Source organism: Thunnus thynnus, chromosome 1 (genome assembly GCF_963924715.1).
Source record: "Thunnus thynnus chromosome 1, fThuThy2.1, whole genome shotgun sequence".
Lineage (NCBI taxonomy): Eukaryota > Metazoa > Chordata > Actinopteri > Scombriformes > Scombridae > Thunnus > Thunnus thynnus.
This window is the reverse complement of record NC_089517.1, coordinates 34,364,391-34,387,120: the sequence shown is the minus strand read 5'-3', so window position 1 is coordinate 34,387,120 and position 22,730 is coordinate 34,364,391. Positions and strand designations below refer to the sequence as shown.

The following is a 22,730-nucleotide window of genomic DNA, read 5'->3' as shown; positions in this document are numbered from 1 at the left end:
AGTAAGCTAAAGTAAGAGATAAAAGTGAAATAGTTAGAACAGTAAGCTAAAGTAAGAGATAAACAGTGAAATAGTTAGAATAGTAAGCTAAAGTAAGAGATAAAAGTGAAATAGTTAGAATAGTAAGCTAAAGTAAGAGATAAAAGTGAAATAGTTAGAATAGTAAGCTAAAGTAAGAGATAAAAGTGAAATAGTTAGAATAGTAAGCTAAAGTAAGATAAACAGTGAAATAGTTAGCTGAAAGTAACTGAACTAGTAATACCAATGTAAACTTGGCATTTGAACATGACAGGTACTAGGGTTAATCAGCCAGGGCTGTGGGGGTACGTCTAAAAAAAAAAAAACAAGTTGGGAACCTCTGACCTAGCTGATGCTCGTATCCACAGTGACAGCACAGGCCTGCTGTTGAAGACTTCTTCACAATCCCTCACAACAGTCCTCTGTCCGTCCTCTGTTTTTATTGCTTTCTACACTCCATGCTCTCTCAAGCATGGACCTCTCTGTCTTTTCATACAGTCATCCCTCCATTCCTCAGAGGCCTCAAACAATCCTCAACTGTTGGTCTGCATCATTTCACCACCATTTAAAACACATTAACTATCATTTCTCTACACAGCACCACTGTGCCTCGAATCAGGGTCTTTATTTACAGCAAATCAATGCCCTCTTCTTTGTTTTGTCAAGTTTTAAAAGTGCAGTGTCTAACAGTTTTAAACACCAATAAACAGTTATCAAATTCCTACCTTGGTAAAATTACTGTAAATGCATGAGACCACAGTCAGGATCATTGACAGCCTCTATGTCACACCAGCAGTATTATTAGTGATAAATCCATCAACAGACATGCACCTCCCTACCAACAGGAACTGATCATACCACAAACATCCATCCGCACCCTCAGCTGTGCCAGCAGCTTGCTCTTTCAGGCCCCCAGTACCAAGCTCCGCACCATGAGGGATTGAGCCTTCTGCTCTGCAGCACCAGGCTGGTGGAACAGCCTTCCTAACCATCTGAGGGCAGCACAGACCCTAGACTCTTTTATAAAAGTCCTAAAAACATTTCTATTCAGGAAAGCTTTCTTTTTTTTTTTTTTAAATCTTAACTCTTATTACTATTTTCTTTATGTTGTGTGTTCTGTGTTATTAATACTGTTGCACTTTGAGTTTCGCTTTGAATGAAAATTGCAGTACAAATTAAATGTATGATTATTATTATTAGTTTCGCCAAATCAAAACCACATTTCTCATAAACTCCATTGCTTCCTGTCCCCCAGCTCCTTTCCTTTGGCTTCACTGAAGATAAACATGTTGAAAATGAGTTTTCCAGCCTTGTTTCTCTCCCTCTGCAGTTGAGATAAACTTTTGCTCTATTTCTGCCCACTGTTTAGTGCTATAAAACAGAAACAAACATTCTTGTTCTTTTAATGAGTCAACAGAGATCATTTGCCATTTAGTAACTGTATGGAGTATAATCAAAAATGCATCAAGACAACTATGTGTATGGAGCAATGTGGCAAATGTGTTTGTTGATAATTGAGTACTTTTTAAACATGCCCTGCTTGAGGTCACTAGACTTTATTTTTGCAAACCAGTGTTCAAAATGCATCCAAACCTGTCAGAGAACATACTGTACTCTCACACTGCACCTCTTTATTTTGTTACCATCAGATAATGAAGTTTGATTTCAGCTATATATGCATCAGCGATTGCACACATGTATTAATAAGATTTATGACATTCATTATCAAACCTTGTATTCAGATGCAGGCAGGCAGCCTGGCAATAAAACTGCAAGACATTCTGTACCGTGAGATGATGATCCTCATCATCTCTCAGACACACACATACACGCATAGGTGGAGTGCGGCTTTATTGCTGTGCCTTGTGCCAAGTGTGCATAGTGAGAATCCTGGGATTGAACCAGGTTTTACTGGTGCAGAGAGTTTAGAGACCAAAGAAAGACAGAGAGAGAGAGTAAAGCGATGCATCATCATCATTATTATCATTATAGGAATAAAGAGAAAGGAGTTGATGAGTAAAACTGTAAAATAGAAATGAGGTATGGTACACTAGTGTTTTTCTTCAATATTAATCTCTTCAGAACACATCTCTATCCTGGATCCTGCTTCTCAGAAATGATTCATCTTAGAAATTGAGACTACTGATATTAATTTTTACATATTTCCCCAAACAGCACTTAAAAGTGAGTGCTGCAATAAGGATAAAATAAAAATGAACAGTGATATTGCCAAAATTCAATCAAATTGTCATACAATCTTGACTGTGAAAGATATCATTGCTATCTGGGCGATGGCAACTTTACATGACAGAGGAGGAAGAGGGCGGTGACAGAAACTGGCAGACGTAAACAACAGAAGAATGCAGAAAATAATGGCCAGTGAGGTGCAAATCAACAATGTTATGAAGGTTTCCTAAAATAGTTTTATCAACTGAGGTTTCCACTCTCCAGTCTTTTGCCTGCAGGCCTAATTTGTTTATTTCCAGCCATACTTTATGCAGTAGTCAGTGACTCGTGTACTTTGGCTGATTTTCTGTTATTTATATACTGTTATGATGTTGGATATCTGTGTTAAACATAGTCTAAGTTCCAAATCTTGAAGTTGGCATATGTAGAAATGCTCCCTGCAAGTCAAAAGCCAGGGCTTCAACCTGCCCTGAACGCTTTTTTATTTTTCTTCAAACATTCCAGCAACCTGACGTTGGCTTGTTGCACATGTCAATAAACAGCTGTTCATTCCGTTGCCTTTGTTGCTAACGTTGTTGCTAAGGCTTTCCCATGTGTTTTTTCGTATTGTCCATTCTCACTCTCATATTTCGGAGCGGATTTCGGTTCAAACATGTATTTGAGAAGCTGACATTTCGAATAAAGAACAAGAAAAAGTAGTGAAATCCTACTACCATAGTTTGTTTCATGGTTTGTTGACGTAGCCTCCTGAGCGGCTGGAAGTCGGCTGTTACACAGCTTCTGGAAGCTAACCAATCAGAACAGAGTGGGCTCATCGGTAGGGCGGCCTTAAAGAGACAGGAGCTACGTAAAACAGCCTGTTTCAGACAGAGGCTGAACTGAGGGAATGAGTAAAGAGTCAGTATAAGATAAATAAGGAGTTTATTTTAACTGTAAATCATGCAAAGATATTCCAGTAGAGCCCCAGAATAAAAAATATAGACCTGGAAATTTGCATATTATATCTCCTTTGAACTAAAACCAAAATATCTATACTTTCACGGATAATGTGCCTGCTTCAGATTAATAAAAAAAAAAGATCATCTGAATAGAGAGACAAAACCAAATTTGGGTCTAAATCTCCATTAAAACAGATAATAAACAAGTGTAAAACTACTGCAGCCAAATTTGGACACACACTCTGTCATGCAATTTTCCGCCTTTACACAGAGATTCCTCAAACATTTTCCTGCCAATATTGAAAACCTTAAAGTGAAGCATTGACTGTTTATATGACTAAATTTTGAAAGACTGCAAGAGACTGTCCCTCCCAAATAGACTAATGCTTCATGAGAACATGACTGTGTCCATATATGGCAAAGTGCCGCGTGTCTGTGTGTGTCTCCCTACTGATAATATGGCAAGGATGCAGAGGATGATGAACATAAAACTGTGCCAAATAGACAGGTTATTAAAGATAGGAAACATAGACAGAGGGCTCCTACACCAACACACATCAGGGATGCAGGTGTTTGTTTATGTGCTTTCATTTCACTGGTGTATGCTGTCACACACATACACACACACACACACACACGCACCCACGCACACATAGAGAGAGCCAGTTCGCTCTGGGGAAAGTGTGTTGGGCTGCGAGAGAGGAGTGGAGAGCACATCTGAAAGTGCACTCAAATTCATCCCTCACCAGGGAATTCACAAACACTTGCACATTTCCTCCTGCTGGATTTCACCCACTCGCTAAATCTCTCTCTCTTTGACGCACACACAAATACACACCAATACAAACACAGGAAAAACTGTTTCTCTCACCCTCTCTGCTGCCTTCTTTAACTTTATCAGCTTCAGAGGCAAACTGAATATATCTGGTCCCTAAACATTAGAGAGCCAACAGAGAAACAAGGCCTGGCTGTGATCCAAGCAGGACAAAAGGACTAGTCCTACTTCTATGGGACTATTTCCTATTGGCCACCGTACACAATATGTGATGAGAGGATTGGCACCGTACCACACAGCACACTGCTGCTGAGGATTTTCTGACACCTATTCCCCACATTTTTGTTTTAGGAAGGAGGAAGAGGTCTCCTCTGAAAGTTTCTGCTGTTATTCATGTTTCATAGCTGGCGTTTAAGATGTCCTTTCATTCTTCCTCTCCATATCCTCATCTGACCCCTAGAAAGATGGTTAGAAAGATAAAGCGACATTAAACACAAATTACAGCAACCTGGTTTCCATCCAAGTTCTTTTTTTTTTTTGATGATGATGCATGAGGTTATAACATGGCTAATGGGCCATTCACATACTGTACCGACTCAAAATTTGGGACAGTAATAGTCTGCTGTTCATTGTGAATGAAAGCTGGCTTTGCAGCCCAGCATGCTGCCTGCTGAGCCAGAGACACTGAAAAGGTGCCCAGCTGCACTACAATAAAGAGTTGAGAAAGGCTGGGAAAAGGTGAGAGCCAATTATGCTCATTATGATTTCTGTGAAAACAGAAACACATGTGTTTTTACTATTCCACTCCGCTATGTAAGGAAAAATCGCAGCCTCCAACTTCCCAATTCTCTACTATGTGTACTTAACGAGCTACCGGGACTTAAAAACAATGTATGGAAACAAATCCCTGACATTAGTGTAGCCTACACCGATAAACTGTCCAGTCAAAGCAGAATATGTAAATGATGTGCTCAATGCATTACACACACAGAGCTACAGAGTCATGTTCATGAAAGGCCAGAGACTACATGAGACTGCCTACTACTATCTGTAAATCTGAATGCACCCTAAGAGTCTACAGCCATGCTAGCGGCTCTGTACTTAGACACAGTGCTTTGAGTGAAATGCTAATGTCAGCATGCTAATGTGCTGATGTTTAGCAGGTGTAATGTTTACCATGTTCTTCATCTTAGTTTGCATGTTAGCATGCTAAGCTAATTAGCACTAGACACAAAGTACAGCTGAGGCTGATGAAAATGAATGTTCCACTAATATTCCCGCTTACAGGCAGAGGGATTTCAGGGTTTCCCTCTGCGCCAGTGGGAACGGGAATCACAAGATCAGGCAGTGAAGCACATCCAGTGCCTCGGCTGTCCCTTGATGTTTTCTATACTTTTGTTTTTGGTGCATCACACCGAGTTGTCACTGTCAGTCAGGATAATAACCGATCCCCTCCATCCTTGTTGCGGAGAAGGTGCGCTCTGCTTTTCCAGCCCGCCCTGAACAGCTCTCCGCTCTCATTCCTCTCCTCTGCCTGCCTTCCTGCTCCAGCATATGTCATCTTGCCTGCGCAGGGGTGTGTTACACAACCAGCCCATCATGCATCTCTTGCAAACTGTTGGCTAGTTGGTTTGTTTACAATACACAGAGCTGACCGTAAACAGGCAAGAGGCTGTGTGTCGCAAACTGCAGTAAAAACCCCAGTTGAGAAACACATATTCCGAATGCCCTGCATACATGTTAAAAGAATGCTCCTAAAACCTGAATAATATATCCAACATGTCTTTATCAGAAAATGCTACATTCGGAATAAGGCCTAATTCAGAATATCCAAACGGAATAAGCTGTTTTCATGACCCGTATCAAACTCTGAGTATTATCATATTTGGAATAACAGTGTAATATTAGTGTGCATATAAATGTAATCACTGACATCCCTAGAGCCACAGTAGCAGCATGACTAAAAACCTGAAGTCCCCAGTCTGCTAAAATATGGCACAAATTTGAATGGAAATTAGTTTGTCAAATAAGTAACGATACAAAGACATATAGTCAATATCAATACTATTATATAGTGGTTACACAGTGCCCTTGACCACTAAGACTTCCAGAAATATTCAACATTTAAATCAATGCAGCTGGTGAAAACACATACAAATGAAAGCATCAAAAATAGAAAATCACATAAAATTCAGTCGGTTGGATGTAAACAACCATTGTAGGCTCATAAATGAGAACGCTGGTACAAGAGCAGAGTACAGGATCATCAGTACCCTTTGGTGTACACACACACACATACACACACACAGTAATAAGTGGCACATTGATATAGCGAATGGCAAGAAGACAGAGAGCATCATTATTGGTGCCGTCTCCTGCCTCCATCCATTTAACAAATCTATTAGAGAACATCACACACACTGAGAAAGAGCAGCAATTGTACAGCAATCTGACAAATGGACTCCAATAGGAATGACTCATCAGTCCAGAAAGTACAAAGAGGCTCTCATTCACAGTCTACATCTTCTTGCCAACATCATTTATGTTATGTTTTTGCCTGTGTGTGTGTGGCAGTGGCAGCGGCATGTGTAATGAGCTGACAGTGCTCGGTGATTTCCTGTCTGGCCTGTAAAAGCAGCACGAGTCTCTTCCTGTATCCTCCTCTATAGGAGCCCACCTGGGGCCACACACACACACACACACACACACACACACACATCATCATCACATACACTGTCTGGCAGCTGCACCTAATAAGTTGCAACAGGAGGAGAAATTCCCTCCACAACAGCTTCAGTTGTCTTCCTCATGTTCCCCCCGCCTTCAGTGGTAACATAATAGTGTTTGTCTGACCTTCTCAGCTCTCAGCCCACGCTCTATCAAAACTACTGCAGAGCTTTTAGCCTTCACATGGAATATCAAGAGTGTCAAGCCAAAAACAAAAAAACAACCCATTGACAACAATTCTATAAAGTTCACTGAGTTCTCTGGTTGAGTTAAGTGCAAGAAAAACATCGTATTGAGTTCTGCATTCAAAATATTTCAACTGGCTTTGCAGTATGACTCAACATTTTGTACAAAATATGCTTATTATGTTGCTTGATACAGGGCTTTCATTAAAAATCAAACATTATATCAATGTATAGTGATGAATTATATAGATTTACACAGGTGACATATTAAAGGGAAAATTTGAATAAATGAGTGGAGAAACATAACGGATCCAGATGATCTTTGAATGATGATGTGAATCTTATGTTCGGCCTTCATAGATATCAGATCTCAGTCCAGCTGAACACCTTTGAGAGAGTTTGGAGCGACGTGTTAGACCGCACTCTTCGCTAGCATCAAACACAGCATCAAACGAGGGAATGTTTTTTGGAAGAATGTTGTTCATCCCTCCAGCAAAGTTTCACACACTTGGATAATCTATGCCAAGGAGCACTGAAGTTGTTCTGGAAGCCCAACACCTTATAAGGTGTTTTCATCACAGGAGCTTTTCCATGTGACCAAGAACTTTTTGAGGACCTATGATGCAAAAAAACTTGCTGTTTATTAACCCCAGACATAAAGTTTTGTCATCAGCTAGTTAACAAAAATAAATATATGACTATTAAAAACTCTCTCTCCTTTTCCACCTCTGCACATCTCCTTTTCATCCATTCATTTCATCTATTCAGACATTAGATTCACGCAACAGTAAATACAAAGAATAACAAGATGACTCTGTTGTTGTTTACTCATGTGTGAAAACTGCGTTTCAAATGTCTACGTCATTCTGTAATCTGGTCTAATTTGCCTAATCTTCACAGTTCTTTAGATGTGGTATAAACACAAACAAGAATGTGAAAAGGGGACTTTAAGTCCCTGAGTTTAGTCATTCTGCTTCCATATTCCTGGAATCCTCTGGTCATAAAAGTGTACTCCTGAGACATGTTTTTGTTTTTCTCTTTAATATGTCACCCATGAGGATTTTTAGAATTAATAAATTCCTAACTGATTGTCTATTATTGGCTTAACTCTGAATTCAACTTGATTCTAAGATGTTTGAATTAGGTTCAAAATAGGTATGTTTGTTTCACTTCTTTTTATGTTTCGGAGGGGAAGACATAATTTTGATGTTTTGGATTTTTATGGTTCACTCATTGTCAGATTTAAAGATATGGCAGGCTGGTACACAATATCAACAAACACCAGCTTTAACCGAAAAACACTGCTATCTGCCTCCAAAACCCCATGTTGTTTGAAACACACTCAAATTCTTATTGCATCTACAAGGCTAACAAAACATTCCCGGCTTTTTGACACACATTGCTACAAAAATAGATTTTATCGATCTCTCCTATACTTCTGTCATTTTGGACTCTATAAAAACTGCAGTGCAACTCCTTTGAAGTTTGAGACAAACTGTACCTTAAATCTTCTGGAAACACTTTCATCAGTCAGAGGAGAATTTAGCAGGCCGGTTGATAACATCTCAAGGACATAATAAGATTCCTAATAGTGCTACCATGTGGAGACCAAACCAACACAACACTGGCAGAGGGACATATAATGCACATAGATAGCTGGGTTTCTGGGCCAGGAATTGGTAACACACACACACACACACACACACACACACACACACACACACACACACACAGAGACACACACACACACACATACAGACACTTAATGTTTTCTTACCTCTGGTGTTGGTAGCCATGTCCGCCACCTTCTGAAAGGCATCCAGGAAGGCCACAGCAGCCAGAACAGTGGTTCTACATGGACAGAAAACATCACCTCAATTAAATTTTAAATTATGATTAAGCTTTTTTCACTGAGCATCTGCTTCAGTCTGATTTGCATATTGCTATTGCATATTGAATGTGACAATAGCAATGTGTTGGTGATTTCAATGAATTTGAAAGTAGCAGACTTGATCTCAGTGTTGGTACATCTAGCAAGGGCCCTGTTTACAGCTTAAGGAAGAACAGTAACAAAGGCAGAATTTGTTATTTTCATTTAGTAATGTCATTTTTAATTTAGATTTTTGTAAATTAAGACTTTAATTAAAATCATGTATCACAGAGTTATTTACTCAATTTAGAGAGCAACAAAGCATAAAATTACAACATTTACTTGATGTCATATGCTGGTCTAAATGCTTTTACACAATCTGCCAACAAGAACATTTCATAGAGGTCACTGAACCTGTTACATGTTTTTCACATTGGAAAGGCTAGATTCATTTATATATTTATTTCTTACTCAATTTCGTTCTCAGAGGAACTTACCGGAGTTGGGAATGGAGCTTGGTGGCCTTGGCGCTGAAGTCCTCCCACACAGGATAGGAGCACTGGCAACACACAGACAACAACACACATTAATGCCAAAACATATCACGTATTCATAAACAACTTATATTTCTCACATGCCCAAACCTCCATCCATATCTTACACTGGATGCCAGGAGAGAGACAGATATACCTTGGATGTGAACAAATGAAAACATACAAGGATTTAATTGACTTTAATTAATTGACAATTTTGATGATTGATTAATCATTTTTATCCATTTGGCAAGGAAAATGCCAAACATTTGCCTTTTCCTGCTTCTTTAAAATATGAGAATATTTCTGGATTTTGAGCTGCTGATAGTAAAAAGCAAGACATTTGAAGAACACTTTGGAATTTCAATGAAATAAAAGAAATAAAAGTTAAAGACTGAATACTTGACTTATCGTAAAAAAAAAGAAAAAACACCTGGATTTAATTTGATCAGTTGTCTCATGTATTGAACTGAAGCATGTGTTCCACAACTTCAATTTCTCAGCCAATTTATCAAAAGTTCATAAAATTTCAAGGTCACATGAATTTTCTTCATTATTTTGAGCCCTTCTCTGTCTCCAACATGGAGAATCTGAACACTATGCTGCATCTCTCTCACTTTTTCTCTTTGTTAATCTATTTCAATCCATTTCAAATGATAATGAATTTATTTGAACATGTGTAGGCTGTATGAACAGTACCAGTGGAGAGCTTTTGCCAGTGTGGGAAACACATATTCACATTTTTCAGGCATTCTATGTACAGACCAATCAATTAAATGAGAAAATATTCTGCAGATAAGTCAATTTTGAAAATAATGGGTATAGTTGCAGCCCCCAGAAAAATTGCTCTATCCGGACCAGGTGAAACATTTAAATGCTGCTTACATGTTAAGGCATCAGTAATAATTAAATAACATTATAATAAACACAATAGTATAACATGAAAGGGACCATTCTGAATAATGAGTCATTTTACTTTTGATACAGTAAATACATTTAGCTGATAACACTTTTGAACTTTTACTTAAGTAAAGTGTTATATTGCACTGAATAACACTTAATGGTTCAGTATTGATTATTTATAATGATAATCATCATCATCATCATCATCATCAGTCATTAGAAAAAAAGAAATAATCTTTTTTTTAAATTTACTGCTTTGTTTCAAATGTTCAAAATCAGACTTTTCTGTAAGTCACACTCTTTGTTCCCTTTAGCGCTATACTGTGAGTCTCCTTTCAGCTTCTGTCATAAACTAATTCCTTATGCCCCTTGCATAAAAGCACACACACACACACACACACACACACACACGCACACAAACCTATCTTAGTCTCTCATCACTTGGTACCCTGCATCCCCCCTTTTTTCACCCAGACTCTCGTTCTTCCCCCAAAACAGAAGCAACCCCTCCTCTCCTCCCTATGCACCCACCTAATCCATCTACCCAAACACACACATATATGTATGTAGACACACACACACATACATACAGATCACTTGACAGCGACTGGCATCAGGCAGCATCAAAGGGTTTGACTGGAGCAGCCAGGATTGCTAACACAATTCAAAGCTGAAGCAGTGTCTCTAATGGATGCTGCTCCCCATCCTCCCACCCCCTCCTTCAGACTGGGTGACTGCTCTATCACACACCCCCATCCTTACCACATATTACATTATACTTGATCCAGGTTAACCTATAACCCTGTTAAATGCCTGCAAATGATGTGTGTGTGTGTGTGTGTGTGGGTGAGTGGTTGTATTTATATCAGTATAAAGTCCAAATGTCCTTAAAGAGGCAGGAAGATAAGGAAAATCTGAAAAAAGACAAAATTCAAAGAAATAATGAAAAAATAAAGGTGAATGAGGACGGGAGGAAGGAAATGTGTGTGTGTGTGTGTGTGTGTGTGTGTGTGTGTGTGTGTGTTGGGGGGGTGGGGCATCCCGTTGTGATGTCAGACTAGCACAGACAGTAAGGGCTGCTTAGTCTTTGATCTGGCCTGTTTGATGTGGCTTAATTTGGTCTGAAATCACAGTCCTATTTCCCCTTGGTACCGAAAGCTACCCCCTCCACTATACACACACACACACACATACACACACACACTCTCTCTCTGCTCCCTCCCCTTGCTGGCTGTTTGAAGTGCACTACGGAGCTTAAGCAGTGCGGATGGTAGATAACACGAAGTGACGCCCTCCTCCTCGCACACACACACACACACACACACACGAGCAGCGCTGCATCTCATTAGCATATTTTGGGCATTTCAATCCAGTAAGAAAGCCTGGTGGCAAGTGACCAAGTTAAGTGTTTATGTGTGTGTGCGGTTGCTTCCTGTTACTCAACATGCAACTCTCCATCCTCACGCTGTACGCTGCTGTGAGATAAGTAGCCCAAACACGGATGGACACTTGAGCCCTTTCATAACTTTGACTAAGCCAAATTAACACCACTGAAATGTGAGGAAGTAGAAAAGAACTGAGCAGTACAGTGAACACTTCCCATTTCATAGAGTACTGAATGTTTACAGTCACTGTTAGTAGTAGTCACTGGTGTACTGTATTATGGCCACATCTATTGCACACTATGGTTAAACCAATTAACCAGTCAATATTTATATATTAACAATGGATCAAATAACAACATGTAATGTGAAAGGTGCCACTTGTGGTGATGAAGAAAGAGAACAAATTATCACCCAACTCTGTGGTTCCCCTCAGCTCTGTGGAGCATTATGGTGTCTTTCAGCTCATTGTTTTGGTTTCTACGGCCCACAACTATTTTAATTGACTCTTACCACTCTTTTTAGCATAGCAGGAATCTGTTTTTAGCAGAACAGCAAACGACAGACCAGCAAAATGAGCATTTAGCAGCTAAAAGGGTTGGTGAAGACCAAACATAGTTAAAAGGAGAGTGAATATTGCATCTGAGACACCACTCATGAACTCATTAAACGTCGATAATGTGTCAGTGTTGTGTTTAAAACTTGTTTTGTAGTCGTTCAAATAAACATTTGTAATAACAATAACAAACCCATTCATACACCATACCGTTGCTTTACATTATGTTGGGTCACTCTGTCTGTCTTTAAATATTAATAGTAAACCCCTGGAACATGTTTCACTTTTTGAGAGGCTGATGACCTTAATGAAAGATTCCTTTGAATTACATAAACTGCGGCTAACCCAACAGTGGCAACGGGACTTCCACTCTCTATTGATATCTGATTCTATTAGAAGGAATTGTCAATAAGATTATAACTTAATAAATAATAAATGTCGTCTCTAGTGTTTAATGACTGCTGGTAACACTAAGTGTTTTTTTTAATGAGCACATATCAGCTACTTGTTTTTTTCAAAATTCCATTAATAAGATCAAACTTTAAAGATTTCTGTGGTGAAACTGGGCAATCTGGGTAACCTTACAAAGACAGAGGCTGTCTATCCAAGGACAAAGATCTGCTGTGTGAATTCTTTTGAAATCAGTTTTGCATTTCAGAGGGTTACAAGGCTTTCTGCCTGCAAGCTCCATGCTCCATAAATGAGTTTATGAGTGTGTGTTTGTCTCAACCAGAGAGCTAAAAGACCACAATCATAACCACAGTACTCATATGATTGTGGGACTTGGAAGATCACGGAGGCTGAGGGGTAAATACATAAGCGTGTGAGAGACACAGAGCGGGAGACAGTGAGTGTGTGAAAAAGCTTTTGGATAATATACTATTACATCACCACTTCCTGTGTCACAGAAAAACTCAGCAGAGCGTGCATGATTACCCCTAGAGCGCACACACACATACATACTAACCGATTCATGCCAGTGTAAACATATCACAACTAAAAATGTATCCTCAGTTTCTTCCATCTCTTTTTTCCACATCACTGATTTAAAACTGAAGTGGATATCAGATTCTGTATCACAGGGTGTGCACTATACACAATCACAATGTTTTTGACTTCCATTTATGGGATAAAATGAGGGAAATTTCCAGCTTTGTGCACGTCACCTTGTTCCTTCACCTTTCCTTCTTCCTTTATACCCTCCCTTCCTTCCTCCCTTCTTTATTGTTGCCTCTTCCAGGATAAAGCCCTATTGAATGTGGTGAGCTGTTGAGCTGCTGCCTCCCTTTCATTTTCTAAGAAAGGCCAAATTACTATAAACAGGCTGCCATAAAACTAAAGACCTTAAACTAAAGACCTCAAATCACTGTGATAACCAATCATACATTGGATCTATTATGTATTCAGTCTAAATAAATAGAAATTGCAGCCTATGATTTAAATACAGAAACAAACTCAATTCTGACATAGCCTCTGTATCTATCTGTTTCACTTATGAACATTAAACTGAACAACCAAGCAGTGAGCTGTATTTAGACTGACAGGACGATGGATTCACCCATATGGTGTCAGAGAGGCCTGGCAGCATTGTCACATTTGGTCTGGCTGTAACCTAAGTCCCCAACCCCAGAAACTGTGTAAGACTCCTCCTTCCTCACTCTGTTCCTCCTTTCATTCCTCCCAGTGACAGTCCCTGATCTACTCAGAATTATGCTAATTGGCTGATTGTATTTCCCCCTCCTTCAGGCCTATTCATATTCCTGCATCTCCCATCCCGGGTAGTGTTTTATAAAGAGGTTTATAAGCTCTGATCTCCAGTTGATGATCCCCATGAAGTAGACAGCCTTTTTGAACCCAAGCTGTATAAATGTTTTTACTTGCTTTAGTTTCAGGCTTATGTCACTGTCATTGGACATCTCAGCTAGGCATGCTATATACTGCTTTTCTCAGAATAAATTTAGCTACTTAGAAATGCCATCATTCAGCATGTCAGTGGTACTTTACATGCTCTAGGACATGTTTTATGCTGTTTTAAATCATTTGGATTTGTCCACAAGTTTTAAACACACAACAAACATCTGGATATGATGGAGAGTCAGTGCTAACATAATGTCGGAGCAGAGATGTGGTGTTACTATTGCAATTTATGAGGCCAGTTATAATGCTGTGTAATTAGACAAAACAGAGTCTGAGGGAGGAAGCGACCACCAGACCAGAGTGACGTAACAGCAACAGCCTGACTTAAGCTGCTGAGTTTCTCTGCAATCCTAACACAAACACAAACAAAGCTTTATAATATAATGCCGGAGCAGAGATATGGTGATACTATTACAATTTATGTGGCTGAATATAGTGCTGTGTAATCAGACAAACAGAGTATGGAGGACGAAGCGTCCACAGGAGCTGTAACAGCGTCAGCCGAGAGAGAGAGACGCCTGCATCAACCGGTGTCCGGTGAGGATCGTCAGAAAGATCAGAAAGAATGGAGACAGACTGCAGCAAACTTTGCAATATTTTGGTAAATCTGACTATTACCATATATCAGAACAGCACATCAGCAACTGTGTTGCCTGTAACTTGCAGCTGCATCCAGCTTTAAGGCACAATCCGGCCTAGCTCATCGTCGTCCAAAATAGGTAAAAGAAACAGCAGTTAGAGTTAGAAACACCGGTGTGATATATCCAGACTCCATGAGGAAAAACGGCAATTAAGCCTCAGTAAAGATATATAATGCTACACCATGATTAGCTCACTGGAAGATCATCGGACAAGATGTGCACAATGCATTCTGGTTGTTGCAAGATTCTGCCTAAAGAGGGGTATGGGGAATCTACAGCCTTTTTCTCAGTTTTCTATAGTCACAGGGCACCAATTTCAAAAATAATTGCACATTTCTACTACATAAGTCACCTAGTTTTAAGAAATCATCATATTCACAGTGGTGAATTTTTCCTTTAATTTTTCTTTTCTTGTGAGAAAGTCATGCTGCATTAGCTGTTAGCAGTTTCTGCACTGTAATCATGGATGTACAGACCACAGTCACATGGATCACTTTTAATACTGAGGAAAACATCTAAACATGATGATTATAAGGAGATCTGAAGTTATAATTGTCAAATTTAACATGATTTCTATGCACATTGTATCTGTAATCAGGTAATCAGGAAGATGCTTGTGTGTTACAATATGGTATGAGTTATGAGAAAAAGGGATGCAATTTCTGGTGCAAACTGCATCAATCTGGTTCAAAGAGTTAACTTTATTTGTGTGTGTGTGTGTGTGTGTGTGTGTGTGTATAAAAATAGAGGGTAGGTAAACTGTGTTTACCCTCCACTTGATCCCTGTTTTCAATCCAACCAGTGTACAGGGACCCTTCCATCTTCCTCTATCCCTCCAATAATAATCTCCCACCCCTGATACAGAGTAATATATTGACTATTTTTCCCTCTTCCCCTTACACTCTTTCTTCCAGTAATCCTCTGTTTCATCTGGTCTTGACTCTGGACTCTGGGGTGCTGTCAACAGTCCTCTGGCCTAGTTCTCAGAGCACCACCAGTCCACCCAGTCTGCCCAGCACTCTATTGAGAGCTCCACTCCACTCACTACAGTGGATGAGAAGCTTACTGTCTCCTCTCGTTCTTTTGTTCCCTTTGTTTCCCCCACAGCAAGACAGAAAAACAGAGGAAATCCAGCAAGAGAGACAGGGGGAGAGAGAGAGCGGGTGGAGGCAGGCAGAGAGGGATGTAAGGATTAGCCCGATTTTTTGTTGTATAATCGAGCCAATTCACACGTTAAAAGAGAAATGCAAGAACCAAACAAAAGAGGCTAATTTCACAGCGTTTTATATGCATAATCGACTGGCTGGGAGTTTTCAAATAGAGGATCAAACTCATTTTTATCAGGGTTGGGGATGTATAACCCACAGAGAAAAATGCTACATATTATCTGTCTCCACTTCTTCCAGAAAGAATGGTGCAGTCTTTTGTTTACTCCGTAGTCAACTGCTCCATTACAGTGATTCAGGCCTTCTTACACAGGTAGAGCTTACAGTGCTTCTTCTAAATACTGAAAGGGACTGAATACTGGCATGTGTTCATAGATAAATAAATTGAGCTACATTATGATAACATTGTATCTGACCGTGGTCTCATGTAAATAATCAATACTTCATATCAGGCAATGCAGGACAAAAATTTTACTATGGGTCATTCTGAAAGGCGATGACATACAACGTGTTTTGGATTATTAGATAGATAAATTAACTAACCAGGGATAAACTGTAACTTGAATTCATCTGATAGCAGCTTTTAGTAAAATAAGTACTGTATTTACTCAAATCGTGGCCTTGGCCTTTATTTACCTCAACTGCAGAAGGTCCCAGGCCTTTATTGGAAGCAGGCTTTTATTTCTAATTCCCTCTGTTTAACCCAAGCGGTCAAAGCAGATGGCCGCCCACCTTCTGCTTGAGGTTTCTTCCCGTTAAAGGGGACTTTTTCCTTACTGTCACCAAGTGCTTGCTCATGAGGGAATTGTTGGGTCTCTGTAAATTAAAGAGTATGGTCTAGACCTGCTGTATGTGAAAAGTGTCGACCACGCCCCCAACCATTATTGTTAATTGACTACCATCTTTTCTTTGAGGAAATATGGTATGCCTTTTTTTTAAAAAAAGAATTATGCAGTAGCAAAATAAGTGGAGTCATGATTTCCTCCACCATGCTGAGTAAAACGCCTCTCCCAGCTCATCGGCTGGCACTTTGTTTCAAAGGGAAAGGGATCAGCATGCAGATGAGGAGACAGAGGCTGCCTCGCTGCATAATTGATGAAGTGCAGCAGCTAATTCCAATCTAAACATAGTGATGAGAGGAAAGAGGAAACCATCTGTGTGTTGTTGTGTCTCTGCGCTGCAAGGCCAGAGATCATAGACACCCTATCAGTGAAACATCTGCACAATGGGGTGTCTGCACTGTGCTTTGGGTAAAACAATATTCATGAATCTCATGTAATATGCCAGACGGAAGCGGTCATGAATGTATACACATAATCAGTTGCTACTGTATCACAGCAGGAATGAAAGATAAGCAATAAGAATGGAAGGAGGTTAACAGTATAAGTTTTGGACGCAGCTACAACAAGATAGATTGTTTTGTAAAAATCTGTAACTGTTTGTGATTGTCTGATTTAAAACCAGTGTGTCTAAATGACAGGATGATTTTCTTCCCACTGAAATGAAAATGTAACATAACATAACTTTGACTCAGTCAACATTACATAATGACATACAGCCATTGGTACTGACTTGTTCTGATACTTTGTATTGAAAAAATCTACAGAAGGGAAACAGTCACTGGAAGCTGACCCATCCAAAATGAGATGTGGCTGCAGTTTAGAAATGTTGTATTGGAACCATGAATGTCTGGAGCACATTTCATGGCAAAGTTGTCAAGAAATTTCACGAAAAACCACAAATGTCAACCTCATGGTGGTGCTTAAGTAAAATCAGAAGATTACAAAAGTCATTAGGATTCACCCTCTGGGCTACACAGATATGTGTACCAGATTTCATGGCAATCCATCTAATAATTGTTGAGATATTTCACTAAAAAACAAAAATGTCAACCTCATGGTGGTGTTAGAGGAAAGGTCAGGGGATCACCAAAGTCTGCAGGATTCATTCTCCGGGGACCATGGATGTCTGTACCAAAGTTCATGACAATCTATCCAATATTTATGAGGATATTTCAGTCAGGATAAAAGTGGGGTACCACCCAACCAACACTACCATCCCATGAGCCATGACGCTAGCAAGGTTAAAAAAGAATGGTCACAGCCAAAGAAGCAGAGGCCAAGATATCCTCACTTGTAGCGTGAAGTATGACTCAAGCTTACTTCTCTTGAGTTTTTCATTAGATCTGCCTTGCCTGGTAAATCTCAAATTTTATTATCAAATTGTCAAGATTATTTTAGACTTTACAAAGCACCTCCAGAGCCACAGAACATATTATACAACTATAATCACAAGCAGGCTGAGTAAACTGCAAAGCTTAAAAGTGAACTGATTTTAGAGGATTTCTCCTTTCAGCTCTACTGTACATACTGTAGCTTTCAAGCCAAAGTAGCATTTCATAGAAATGGAGAGAGAGATTTCAACACAAGATTGATGCTTCATTGCATGGTATGTTCACAAGCAGCCATCAATCATCCGGGCTCTTAAAGGTATGAAGAGACACTTAGCTGTTTCTCTCCTCACCATTGCCGTGCTGGAAGTTATTATTATCGCCACTGCTCTAATCGTGTAAAAGAGCTGTTGATGCACATTGTAGGTGTGTCCGTAAGACCACTTAGTGTAAGTGACGGCAACTGTTCCTGTGACCCTCAGCACTTAGAGAGATATGTAGGGGGAGAGGAGGAGGAGGAGTAGGAGCTTGACTAAGATGGCTAAGTCTGATGAAACCCAAACAGATGAGGCTAAAAACTCAAGATTGTGTGCAGATTTGGTTGACATTAAAACTTGTTTTGTAAAAAATGAGGAACTACAGTATAATCTGAGTATAATCTGATAGTGGTTGCAGCAATTTATGGCTTTAGTGGTGTTGCTGTTGACCTCTCATCAGTTCACTCTACGGAGCATTTTGGTGTCTTTCAGCTGTAATGACTACAATGTTTCTAAAAGACCTCAAACATATCTTTGGCATGTCTGTACATACATTCCTTTATACTTATTGGCCAACATATAAACCCATACCGATATATCAGAGATACACCAATGCTGGCCAATATAGCGGCCTGACTGACTGATCAGTCAGGCTATAACTGAGATGTAAATATCTTTCTGTTGTCTGTTCTGAACAGTTTCCAAAGATATCTTAATAAGAACGTACTGTTTCAACGCTGTCAAAATGTGATTTTTTTTATTGTGCTTGACCACCCTGCAATGCAGGAAAAGACATTGTAATGTGAAGGCATTTAAAAAGATGACAGAAAGCAAGGCGGGGCAACAAAGCACTACAATATGTTGTGAGATGCAGAGGCTGTCAGTGCTGATGGAGATGAAGGGTGGAGTTTCTTTATGGTTGAGTGCAGATGCTGTATTGTAATTTTTGCTCCTCTTCATCCCTCTACAGCTGTAGCATTCTCTACCATCCTACTCACTTCTGCAGCTTCTAGCATGAGCGAAGAGACAAGCATTGATTTTCATATACTGATAAATCAGCTCTTTATCAATCTATATAGTGCAATACCGCAATCATGGTAAAACACACACATACATGAGCACATGTGCTACAAAATCAAATACAAAAAATGTCTTTCTAAAATGAAGATGTGATATATGAAGCATGAAGAGATTTTCAGGAGCTTCTTTTCGAAATGAACAAGAGAATATTGATTTGCAACATTCATTGTTATTCTCTGTCTCTGTCTCTGGCCTGTTCATAATGATCAGTGTGTTTTACAGTGAACAGCTGAGTGTGATGAGAAGGCTTTGACAGGCCTGACAAAGGGATCAGTGAGAGAGGCTGTCTTGGCTGGCTCCCAGCAGCCTCCACGCCTCCCACGACCAGTCCTCCCCATTCATCTCTACCGGCCTTAACGAGCCCCGAGGCCCTAACGACCACAGAGATTTTAACAAGCTCTAACGAGGGAGATGCTCCTTTACGCGTCCTATGATTCTGCTGGCACGATGGCACCTTTTACTTATGAAGTGAACTGAATGGTTTTGCACGGTGGTGTGTTTAATGAAAAAGTTTCAAGGTCAAAATCCTCTGTATCATTTAAAATCAAAACCATGCATGTGAGGTCATTTCCCTTAAGTTGCAAGACACACTGGAATTGCCCTCAACTCACTGTTTCCTCTGTGGCTTAAAAAAATCTGCTTCTCTACAAACTGGTTGTGTTCCAAGGAACAGCTTTACAAGCCAATTTTCACCATATGTACTTGCATAGAATTTCCCCAGCAAATACAGTTCACCCAAAACACTTACAGCAGCAAAATGTCTGAAATGACTGAAATCAAATCATTTCAGAGGACATTGCTGCGATAAGTGTTTTTGCTCAGGGGTAAACCTGTGCAGAGTTTCTGAATAGAGGTCACTTTGTCATTTGGGCACTTGACTGACTGGAAGCTATCATATTAACAGAAACACACCACCCAGTCTTATACAAACCCGCTCTGCTGCAGTAACATTACAAACTACTAAAAAAAAGCAGCATGGTACTCCACAGACACATCCACTGCCACAAAGATAGATACACACTGAGAAAATGTGAATCTTAACAAGTCATTTAAGCTAGCATCAATTCATAAAATATGTATTCAGTTAAGCTGTTTTAGTAAATTTCATGAACCAGCTGTTGTGTACTGCATATTAATGGAATGATCTGTCTTACTGCCTCATTGCAAAACACAGACATTTTGACAGACCACAGTAGGAAATGCACAGGTGTAAATAATACAATTAATGATGGATGAATTACATTTAACTGCTTTAGTTTCAGGGTCCTGGTATTTGTACATGCTTGGCTCACTGGCTTAGTGGGACACTTGAATAGAACAGAGCCATTGTTAATGTTATCAGTAACATCTGTGCTTTTCCTACTATGACAAGTCAAAAAGTCTACTGTGATAAAACATCTATTCTGAAACACTGGTAACAAAGTAATGTCTCATCAATGTTCACTTGTTGCAAGAAAGTTTTGATGTAGGGAGTGAATTCAACTTAAATAGCAGCTGAATTAGCATGTCCTTGATTTTTCTATTTCCAAACTGGTCTGAAGGAATCAGCGCTGCATGGACATACACGAGCAATGAGGATGAGAGAGCTGTCTCTGTCTTTTTCCACCCTCTTTCTATTGACACGCATCCCGGACTCTGTTTTAAACAACAGCGCTGTGGTGGGAAGTCCCCTGGACCACACAGACACAAACACACCACAGATTGGACTAATGATACGCTTCCACAGAGCATCTTCAGTTCTGCAGAATGGCCCGGCGTCATAGGACATAATTGTCATGGTCTTTTAAAGGGATCAACAACAATGGGTAGTGTCTGAGGGGATACTGACCAGTTTACTTCCAGTTCTCCTGTTCTGTTGATGATGTTGTTTTTCTAGTTTTCTACTTCAATGAGGGGGTAATTGAACTTCATACCACTGTTTCCACTAAATTTCCTCTGTTTCCTTCCCAAATACTGATAAAGTTTAGGTCCTGTTTGGGGTAAAATACAAAATTAAAACTCCAAAAAGGCATTATCCAGTGGAAAAGTCACTAGTAAAAGGCATAAGACAACTCACCTGGAGTTTGTCAAACAGCACTCTAGGACTCTACAAGTCAATTGATTCCCTCTGATCTGACAAAGTTCTGACAGAAAAAGGATCACCTGGATTATACCATCACTAGGTATGTTGGTGCAGGCTGGCAGCATCTTAATCTGGAGGCTTTCACCAACAGGGAAGACCACATACACATACAGAGGGGTCCTTGAAAAACAGCTGCTCTATAGTGCACACAGCCATTGAATATCTAAGAAGAACCATAAGCAGAAGAACTCCTCCAATACAGGTGTGCCAAGTTGAGAGAGCTCAAAGCTGTAATCACTGTCCTTGAAGCTTGAGGTCTAGGCACATACGTAACTAGATATAAAATATATATCTCCATGACAACTGAGCAAACTCCATCCACTGAAGATTTAGCATTAAGTGGACCTGGAGATAAGATTTTTTTTTGTCACCTGTAATGATACTATTATTTGACTTGTTTATTTTAATGGTGGATAATGGATAAAACCTCCTTATTGGGATGGAATTTGCGATATTATGAATGTCATTGTGAAGTCAACATTTAGAGTAAGTAATGCCACAGGACAACCATGACAGTGCTTTTTGGACTACAACTAAAATTGGAAAATATAGCTGAGAGCATGTTAGAATACCTTTAGTTACCTGCTGCTACAAGACCAGGATGAAACATTCACGGACATGATGGAACTGCAGGGACACGAACTGTGAGGTTGTGTGTATTATTTGTGTCATATGGTGCACACAGTGCGGTGTGAAGCATGGTCATGTCCAGAGATGCATGATTGTTGATCTTGAAGAAGGCCTGAGGGCCAAAACGTCATCTTTATAAAAAGAGAAATGTGTATGGAGCCAGAGAGTGCGACACTTTTTTCCTACTCTCATGGCCAGAGATACAAGCAGAGCAGATGTGGCTGACTAACAAGCTGCAGTCTCTTCCTGCCTCCCACTATATCTGAGCTTAGGACTTTACTTCTAGGTGACATCTCTGTATTAATGAATAAAAGTCTCCTTCAAAGCAAAATAAAATAAAGTTTTGTGGCAGTTTTTACTGTGAATCAGCTGGTGAAAAACATTAAAAACATAAAACTAATTCTGCTGGATTCAGACAGTGTAGACTCAACATGACTGCAGCTAGTGATGATTATTTTCATTACTGGTTCATCAGTTGATTATAATTTTGATTAAATGATTAATAATTTTGTCTATTAAATATAAAACACCCATCACAAGTTCCCAGAGCTTAAAAAATTCCTTATTTAGAGTCCAAACAGTCCAACTGAATTTACAGTATATGAAATAGAGGAAAGATGCTATTGAGTTGCATTATGGGAATTGTAGGGCATTGTGTTTTTGGACCTTGACT

The 22,730-nt window shown here is 39.6% G+C and overlaps 1 protein-coding gene across 5 annotated transcripts in view; it reads right to left on the bottom strand.

Moving 5' to 3' along the window:
- The window catches only part of mtss1lb (MTSS I-BAR domain containing 2b), a 77,846-nt gene that overhangs the window by 46,783 nt on the left and 8,333 nt on the right, over positions 1–22,730 (bottom strand). For all 5 annotated transcript variants that reach the window (XM_067596253.1, XM_067596268.1, XM_067596276.1 and 2 more), the window contains exons 2-3: positions 9,198–9,259; positions 8,608–8,681 (exon numbers count right to left, since the gene is read on the bottom strand). In XM_067596253.1, coding sequence (XP_067452354.1) covers positions 8,608–8,681; positions 9,198–9,259 — 136 coding nt within the window. The remainder of the gene's footprint in view (positions 1–8,607; positions 8,682–9,197; positions 9,260–22,730) is intronic.